Source organism: Macrobrachium nipponense, chromosome 31 (genome assembly GCF_015104395.2).
Source record: "Macrobrachium nipponense isolate FS-2020 chromosome 31, ASM1510439v2, whole genome shotgun sequence".
Classification (NCBI taxonomy): domain Eukaryota; kingdom Metazoa; phylum Arthropoda; class Malacostraca; order Decapoda; family Palaemonidae; genus Macrobrachium; species Macrobrachium nipponense.
Genome location: NC_061093.1, coordinates 56,252,020 through 56,262,319, shown reverse-complemented (window position 1 = coordinate 56,262,319; position 10,300 = coordinate 56,252,020). Strand labels below are relative to the sequence as shown.

General features: G+C 35.2%; 1 protein-coding gene across 9 annotated transcripts in view; it reads right to left on the bottom strand.

The window, feature by feature from the left end:
- Positions 1-2,075: 2,075 nt before the first annotated feature.
- LOC135206988 (plasma membrane calcium-transporting ATPase 3-like) overlaps positions 2,076-10,300 on the bottom strand; it is a 127,583-nt gene continuing 119,358 nt past the window's right edge. For 7 of the 9 annotated variants that reach the window (XM_064238591.1, XM_064238595.1, XM_064238594.1 and 4 more), the window contains 2 exons: positions 6,682-6,901; positions 2,076-5,941 (listed from right to left, as the gene is read on the bottom strand). In XM_064238591.1, coding sequence (XP_064094661.1) covers positions 6,704-6,901 — 198 coding nt within the window. In that variant the 3' untranslated portion in view covers positions 2,076-5,941; positions 6,682-6,703. The remainder of the gene's footprint in view (positions 5,942-6,681; positions 6,902-10,300) is intronic. The other 2 variants (XM_064238593.1, XM_064238598.1) reach the window with 1 other exon arrangement.

Sequence of the window (10,300 nt, the reverse complement as noted above, 5' to 3'; positions counted from 1 at the left end):
TGTCACGTAACTTGGTAATTTGGAAGTCTCGCCAAGAACCAGGAACAGTTTTAATGCCACATATAACTTGTTCAATGTTTTCAATGATTGCAGAATCACTGTTTATTTATTTATTTGTATAGCGACCACGCTTTGGAGATGGTGGTGTTCACTGTAGCTCTATTTCCCTCTCATTCTCTCCTCCCTGGTTTTAGATATACTGGTGTCTGATTAAGTTTTCTTTATTGAGATCAGTGGAAATACTGACTATATATATATATATATATATATATCTATATATATATATATATATATATATCATATATAATATATATATATATATATATATATATATATATATATAGTAATACCATACATTACATAATATAATATATATATATATATATATATATATATATATATAATAGATATATTGAATATCCGTAATAAAATCTTAACTTCTCAATTCCCTTCCTTCCTGTTTAGTGACGCTTCTCACTGAAAGCCTCGAATTCAGAAAGAAAATATAAATAAAGGAGACCTTTTCGCTCCTGTTGGGCATCAGGAAGGTGCTGGTGTGGCCGAGGATTTTATAATTCGCCAACTAATGAACAAAATGTAGTATATTTAATGAACAAAATGTAGTATATTTCATGGACTAAAGAGAGAAACCCACGCTGCACGTAGCCCTGGAATCTCCTCACTACAATGGTAGCCTATACTGTACAAGGCACAATACATTCGTCTTAGTAAATAGAATATTGCAGTTGACATTATATATATACCGGTATATACAGAGAAGTACTTTGATCATTCATTTGATAACATTCAGTATAATTGAACTCGAAGTACTTTGATCATTCATTTGATAACATTTAGTATAATTGAACTCGAAGTAATTTGATCATTCATTTGATAACATTCATTATTATTAATATTATTGAACTCGAAACATCCAAATTTCCAAAAACATCTCTTAGACAACACTGATGTAAGAAAATATCATAAAAGACGATGAAAACTATCTTTTTTTACACATCAAAATCGACATTAATTTAATATATTTAAGCCTTAAGTAAATTTGGCAATATCGCTACTATATTCATGATACAATCACAAAAAAAGGTTTAAAAAGAGCTTTTAAATAATTCATGGTTTTTTTTTTTTCTAAAAAGATGAATGAATGAACATTACTTGAACATACATTACTGAATACATCACAAGCTTTAAATCATTCATGGGGTTTTTTGAAAAGATGAATGAATGAACATCACGTGAACATACATTACTGAGTAAATCATTACAAATTAAAAGCATTTGACACGTTGTAACAAGGACATACATTAACGTCACATTATTTAATTTGTGACTGGACGCTTTCGTAAAAATGACTCTTCCAAAGGTTTTAAAACCTTCAGGAATGACACCGCGAGAGGAAACGAGAACATTCCTTCATCAAAATCTAAAGACGTGGATAACGTCGATGTCCTCCCGAAAGATAAGACATAGATAAGACCCACTTCATCAGTCATAATTTCGTTGAAGAGACACATCAAGAAAAATTAGTAATACTTTCTTGAGACACATGTATCATTATTAAAAATATTTTTTAAGTAAACCACTAAGTTTATATATTCTTAACTCCCACAGAGCTGGCTCGAAAGGGTCTGTTCTTGAGAAGTGTATTAAATCTTGTTATAAATGGCGAGTATACTTAAAAATAGAACGACCTCGTAAACTTAAAAAAAGGATCTCGTTAAATTTTTATGAAAAAATGGATACTTATCGAACTAAAGGCAAACATTCAATGGGAAGTTACCACGCGTAAGCAAGGAATCGTTTATGGAAAGATTAAGGTTACTGTCGTAACAGGAGAAGAAAAAAACAAACAAACAGAAAAGCGTAAAATTATACACATGCGCACATACATACATACATACATACACACACACACACATATATATAAATATATATATATATATATATATATATATATATATATACATATATATCATATATATATGTGTTATATATATGTATAATATATATATATATATAATATATATATATATATATATATATTTACTTATTTACACACATACTATATATCTTTGTATAGATTACTGAACTAGCCAATCGGTCAAGTCCCTTAATTAACAAAATATAGACTATATCGATCCTTACAGAGGATGGATTACTGAACCTAACGAGAAAGCGCTCGTTTTCTCTTTTTCCGTCAGTTTCAAAATTTCATATTTGACTTACTCCTATCTATAACTAAAACAAAAATGCAGCCATTCATTTTAAAATAGCTTTTGGTCTTGGTTAGCGATAAGTGTAGCTGCTTTGTACTTTCTGTGAAGATTTTTGTATATTCTAAGGTATGTTCGTACAGTGACTGAGATGTGTATGTATGATATATGAACGTTCAAATCACGCTAATTTGTGTACGGTATGAGTGCTCATATTGCCTACTGATATCACCCATTCATATATAGTCATGCACAGCATACGTCCGTGTACATAGACATACATTTATAGTAATATATTATTATTTAATATTCACATAAGTGTCCACAATTGTAAAGTCTCAATTCTGTGTTTTCGAGGGTTTTTCATTGAAAAGTTTCTCTCAAAAATAATTCTTCGTTTTGGAACTTTTTCCTTCTGGGTCAGTAAGATGAACGAAATCAACGATGAATACCTTGAACGAAAGCTCTCCAGGTTCGAAAGTTTTGATTTATAGAATACTGCACAATACTCTAACGAGAGGAAATAATTGCAAACACAGCAACGCTGTTCACAGTGTCCTCTTGAGCGTTGATTTCGTCTCAGAAACTTGGAGTAGACTTGCGATAGGGAAGGATGTTACGCTCTTCAATGGACTTCATCATCTTTCCCATCATGTTTCATGCCGTTATTTAACTCCAACATTAAAGATTCAACCAAAACAAGTACGATTAACAAACAGGAATAAGAATGGAGGATTAATTACACGTACGTTAATAATTTTATATGGCTAGACACTAATGTGTACGAAACTATTGTAGATTCACATCACCCGTGCATATGATGTCTAGGCCAGTCCCTTACGGCGCTACTGATTGGCTGTTGATAAGCCAATCACAGGGCTGGCAACTCTCAGTCTCTCGAGAGAGTTGACATAGGCAGGATGTATGTTCCACTTCTCCTGGAGGATACTTTTGAAAGACGTATCCCTATGTGAACTCTCTCGAGAGACTGAGAATTTCCAGCCCTGTGATTGGCCTACCAACAGCCAATCAGGAGCATCGTAAGGGACTGGCATGGACATCAGAGGCACGGTTGATGTGAATCTACTATAGATGGAGATGTGTCCTTACTTCCTATCGCTACTTTACAATAGGAACAAGAGTTACATTGGCAAAGGTGGTGATTCCTTGAGTACGTGTTCATCGTCAGCTTAGAACTACGGAAAGACAAGGACTATACAGCTCTTACCGCGAAAGGGGATCTTTAAGTTTGTAGAACATCCAGAGATTTTTCTTTCTGATAACACAAGCATTAACAATCACATAATAAAAAAGACACCGATACAGGTTGAACATTTTTTAAATTTAAAAGGAAACGTTAGCAGCAGTTTTGAAAGTGAAGGTCAAAACCTAGTCAGTCTGCTAATAATATAACAATGAACACTAAAGCAAAGTACAAAACATTGTAAGAATCCACTGGAATATGAATACAGAACCATACATGTTACACGAACATTAGGGAACAATAATTGTAAAGGGATTCAAATTTAACAAGGAACAAAGTCACCGATGGCTTAACCTAAAATTACCAATAAACACAGAGTTGACTTCTGTAACCGACAAATTAAACTGCCATGTGAATGGCAACACTTTTAATGCATTTGACAACAACATAAAATAACATGACATCCTTTTCACTGGCAGTTCGTTACATAGTTGAATATCACAGCATTGCAACTGTTACATAAATCTAGTCTAACATATAGAATTTATAAACTCCGGTATTAAATATGTAAGAGGATGTTAAGTTACTGGGCGCACCATATCCTCTGTTTCAAATATATTTTTTTTCCTTCTGCAGAGCTATACGTTTTTTCCCTTTTGAACGTAACATACACTGAAACAACCGGCATAAGAGCAGACGTATATGAACCAAGGAAACATGCCACCTGATATGTAAGGAAAATACCCATCAGCCCAAAAGCAGTCTTCTGCCATTAAGAAAAATGACTCAGTAAGTCCATCAGCCATGATAACATGTCACTCCACAATAAAAAATAAACACTCTAGAGGAAATCCTGGGTGTTCATCAACCAGGATAACCTGTCACTTCACTGTAATCACAAACACTTTAGATAACCATCGTCCGAGAAATTCTGTTACGTCACTGAAACGGCAGACATGGCAGTGACCATCGTTCAAGACTTGTGACTGGACCATCCAAGAAACCACTCTTGAGTTTTTGTATTTTGACATCATCAACATAAACTTATAAGAACTTGCACCAGATAACTTAACCGATAGCACATCCACCTGCATGTATAAATGAACCACAACGGGAATGAGTAAATATGGAAACTACCTTTTTGTTTTTTTCTGATGGAAATCACACCAACTATATATTCATACTCATATGCGCTCACGAACCCAGAATGGCCATCCTTATTCAACCGAAAGGAATTATTCTTCTTAGAGAAGCAATAACAGCAATAGAGCCTTTTTCAATAACGAATACAAAAAACATTCTTGCACTTGACTGAAAAAGTAATCAATTAAATGACTCCATACTCTTCAGTTCATCGACAGAAATGTTTTCACGAGGACTCAGCCTATACAAATGTTTTTCATCTATCAAAAACTATTTTATAATAATAGCCAAGAGTGTTGTGATATCAGCTGAAAGACAGATTCCAACGACAACTATAATATTCGTTTCCAGAAAGGATGCTCCATAATCATTAGTGGGAATTATTTTGAATTATATTCCACAACTGGAGTCATGTCCAAGGATTAACTTTTAAGAATACCACAGCCACAGATAAGTAAAGTCCCTCCTCGTAATCTCATCTATCAGGGGCAGTTTCTGAAGAGTAATCTCTGGAGATAAAATGCTTGAAAAGCTTATTTGGTCATGTCCATTGCCAAGGCTGGTGTCCGGATCACCTCAGCCTTAGATGGGATAAGCTCCTCTGAGAGAATCGACCTTCGACCTTTCAGGCAATTCCCGAAGGCTTATTTTGAGTGTAACAGAATTTCCAGTAATTACAGACTCATTCCTGTAGTAGTGAACACCGAGAAGTTGTAAATTGGGCATAGAATGTCACATGAAACACTGCGGCTGGCTTTTAAATATCATCCTGTAAATAAGTGTTAAAATTCTAAGAAATCTAAAATGGACAATGGATTCAAACGAACTCAATACCTACAGAAAACTGAGGATGCCATCTCTGCCTCATTCGCTACATCCTGACTCAACTTGTTGAAAATGTCAAAGGTGATAATTTTCAAATATTTTAAAAGAAAATCAACAAGGAACTTTCACTGCTGACCACTCCACTTATCTTAGTCTTAAGACTATAACTATACACCAGCTAAAAAAAGTCCAAAACAATCTTCAAAGCTTTTCATGATGGCAAAATTCTTCCATGCATCCAAGCAACCTATTATGGTGGTTGTCTTTGATTGGTTGCATGTTTCTTGATAGTATCTGGTCCAAAACAATCTTCAAAGCTTTTCATGATGGTAAAATTCTTCCTTACATCCAAGCAAACCCATTATAGTGTTTGTCTTTGATTGGCTGCTTGTTTCTTGATAGTATCGATAGTATCTGACTGCTATGCATGGCGTAATTTTGATTTCACTCGGTTTCACGGACGGGGACGAGACACGTTGTTGACATGAAAAGCCGGGAGCTGGAGGTCCATCAGTTTACCCGTGGGTGCTTCTTGTACCTGCAGGGAGAGAGAGAGAGAGAGATAATCTTGAATGCAGATTTTACCGGTGTGTTTAAGTCCTGACTAGTTATGATACTCACAACGTTTCCATAGTGAAGTCAATTGTATGCCAGTGATTTCAAAGTAAAAGATTATGCAGTGAAACTGATCTAATACTTAGTAAGAATCTGTAGTACATCGTAAAAGAGTATGTAGTGAAACTGATCTAATAATTAGTAAGAATCTGTAGTACATTGTAAAGATTATGTAGTGAAACTGATCTAATACTTAATACGAATCTGTAGTACATCGTAAAAGATTATGTAGTGAAACTGATCTAATACTTAGTAAGACTCTGTAAGTACCTTGTAAAAGATTATGTAGTGAAACTGATCTAATACTTAGTTAGAATCTGTAGTACCTTGTAAAAGATTATGTAGTGAAACTGATCTAATAATTAGTAAGAATCTGTAGTACCTTGTAAAAGATTATGTAGTGAAACTGATCTAATACTTAGTTAGAATCTGTAGTACCTTGTAAAAGATTATGTAGTGAAACTGATCTAATACTTAGTAAGAATCTGTAGTACCTTGTAAAAGATTATGTAGTGAAACTGATCTAATGCTTAGTAAGAATCTGTAGTACCTTGTAAAAGATTATGTAGTGAAACTGATCTAATACTTAGTAAGAATCTGTAGTAACTTGTAAAAGATTAGGTCGTGAAACTGACCTAATACTTAGTAAGACTCTGTAAGTACCTTAATAACCATGATGGTATTACTATCGAGCATTTTCGATTTCGGGTATGGAGAATTCTTCTGGGTCCGAGGCGATATCGATTGAAGTGTGGCTGTGGAATCCGGACGGTTGATTTTTTCCAAATTCATTTCCCAGGAATCTTCCAGCCATGTGCCTGTCGTGGTTGTCTTCCCCGACACGCTTCGCAACACCTGCCTGGAATGCGCGAATGACACGGATCTGTGGAGGGGGAGCGGGGCATGATTCCTACATTCCTAAAAAGATGATTCCTAAAAGATTACACGCTCGATGGCGTCTGGTCCTATAGATCATAACTGGTTGGATATGGCGACAATAATCATTAGCTTGATTTCTATTGCATTATGTGACGAGAATATAAGCATTCTGGAATATTCTGTGTTCTAGCAACAATGCAATTGCTCTTTATATGAATTTATTCCATCAAAAAAGCTTACAGATGATGCATTTACTTACCCGTTTTTAGACGTACCAATATCATAACAGAACTACTAGATGCAGATGTGTACTAGTGATCATGAAAGATATCAATTTAATATATATATTTTTTTTGCCTTACTAGGACTGTGATTAACAAATTCCATTGGGTACTACAAGTTAAATTCATTTCGAAGATCAGCAAAAGGTACATCGTGCTTCCCAAGTTCTAACTGTGGAAAAGTCTCAGTGCTGAACGAAAATTTCCTGGAAATATCCACTTTCAACATTTAATGTGGTTACTACTTGTATTCATACGTACATCAATAAATCATATACACCGTATTACTTCTTGCTTCGTTGATCTGAAACCAGATGACACTAACATTTAGGATAAAACGAAATTGCTCCTATCTAACACCAAAATACTACACCCAGTACTTGATTATAAGAACCTGCAATACTTAATGATTTTGTTTTTTTAGTAACACATCAATCAGGGACTGCGCTACATGTTTTTTTTTTTTTGTTTTTGGGGGGGGCCTTAGGAATAAGTGGTTCAAACAGGTAGAGAACTGTGTTCTATCAGAGTGGTGTCCACATTGGCTTCATCTAACACATAGATACGTTTCTTGAAATGTAATGACATTTACCTGGTTATCGTCCCATTCTGGGGAATTTCCAATACCGTTTCCCTTAGAAAACTCTGTCCAGTTCGTGATAATTGAGACACCACCCTTTTCTTGCTCGAGGTATTGCTGAAGAAACTTGGGCAGATACTGACAATTCAAGGAAAGACCGATAAGAATGATTTGTAAAAGAATGTATTGACACACATGTATGAATGAAGAAAACGATAACCTTTGCAGAATAAATAGAACCTTAGGGATTCGCATTTCATTCTGTTAAAAGTGAAACATAATAGAATACTCCGTAAACAGACATATAAATAAAAACAGCAATACGGTATGAAAAGTGACATTGCATGAAGAACACGGCTGCTAAATCAAGGATCAAGTTGCCCTTTATTTAAAAGACAACGCTGGTAACTATATTGCTAACAGTCGGTTATTCCTCCAAGTAGCTGTAATTTGCCCATCTATTTTTGGAGCACTGTGTACCTTGAACGAGTAATTATACCAACTTGAAAACTGCGGCCATGTCTCCTAAGTAAACAACTTATTCACGCTGACATGACTGCGACCGGATCTGTGAAATGAGATGGAACTTGTTATCACTAGACGAAACTAATGTCACATTTTATTTTTCTAGTAAGAAAAACCTCTTACCACTTCGTACACATCCGAGGTTATTAGCACCAGAGATGATTTTGGCATGCAAGCAATTGCTTTGCTCATCACAACAAGATCAGGCAATCTAGGCTAGAATTAAGTAGCATGCAGGCATAAAGTGCAAATTCAAAAAAACTTCATATCATTAGCATGCCGAGGAAGATGAAAATATGTACATAGCAGAGTTATTTTGAGGAGGGGAGGGGAAGGCATAGTCTTGCCTGTATCCGGATTAATGATATCACTGCTCTAGTATTCAAAAGGGTAGCAAATCTATCTCAGAACTAGATTCTTCAGCAGACGAAGAAGTTTCATAACAAGGCGTGTCATAACTGAAACAGGAACTGCGATAGAATGCTCCTTGGAAGTCTGCAACGTGTTCCTTGCTGGAGTGAACAGACTATAACCTCATTTAAAACATGACCATGTTACCATAGTAAATTCACATCAACCGTGCATTTGATGTCTAGGCCAGTCCCTTACGACGCCCCTGATTGGCTGTTGATAAGCCAATGACAGGACTGGTAACTCTAAGTCACTCTCGAGAGTTCACATAGGCAGGATGTATATTCCACCTCTCCAGAAAGACGTATCCCTCAAGAGAGGTGGAACATAGAACCTACCCATGTGAACTCTCGATAGAGACTGAGAGTTTCCAGCCCTGCGATTGGCTTATTAACAGCCAATCAGGAGCGTCGTAAGGGACTGACCTAGACATTAAATGCACGGTTGATGTGAATCTACAATAGTAATGACATACATTATTTAAACTTTTGATCATCCAAATGCTAGTTGTACCGGGAATGTCTCTATAGGCTATGATTCTTATTAACATGTATTTATACTGCATAAACACGTTTATAAGCATTACAATATATATATACAATAAATAAATCATAAATAAAGAAATACACATATGATAAACATTCATACTATAATTCTTGATAGTATGAATGTTTATATGTACATTAAGATAAAACAGAAACGCCATTTAATGATAGTTCGATCTGCAACGACTCCTGATGATTATTATAGAGAACAGACCACGAGGTAGTCACCTAACCTGCCTTAAATGTTATCATTTTACCTCTGACTAACATCTAATTAGTAGTGATAATTTAATCTTGTTCAAGAGACCAATAATATGTTTTTTTTTTAACTTTATCAAAATACAATAGTAAAGCCCGAAGTAAATTATTAACCAAAGCTAATGCATTACATAGAGCAACATTTTACGAATCACCCGATAGGAATCATTCTACTCTGAGAAACAGCTGTGTAGGTCACTGCTAAAATGATATCAGTATGTTTGCTTCCCTGACATACTCTGCTGTAATATCAGTGGTTTAGCTTCTTTGAATACTGCGGCTTGGGACTCTGTATAAAGTATATACCATTGCTTAAGCCAGCAGTTTCAGACATTGCTAGATATTCACAGAACAGAGAACACAGGAAAAGGGAAGCCAAGATTTGGAATCAAAGAACCTTAGGACACTGGAGATCACAAGGTGGACTTGGACATTCTCTGCCATTCCCAGGCAAAAAATGATGCCTCATTGTAGATTACTTAATCGTGAAAAGAAATTCTGAAATTCTTAAGTAAAAATGAAAAAAATCTACATCAGTCTTGTTGATGAGTTTCACAGATATAGGCCGTCTTTTGAAGAATACAATTCTTTCAATAGTAGCACATTTTCAACGGCTGACAATATCGGAGGAGAAAAGACAAACATCACAATTTTAGAATATTACCTATTTGAATATTACCAATTTGAAGTATACAATGGAGAACCTCCTTACCCAACTCAGTTTCTTACGAACTCATGAAATATGGTACAGGTGTCGACACAAGATAAAAATACAGTTCGTCATGCCAGTTACTCATTGTGTT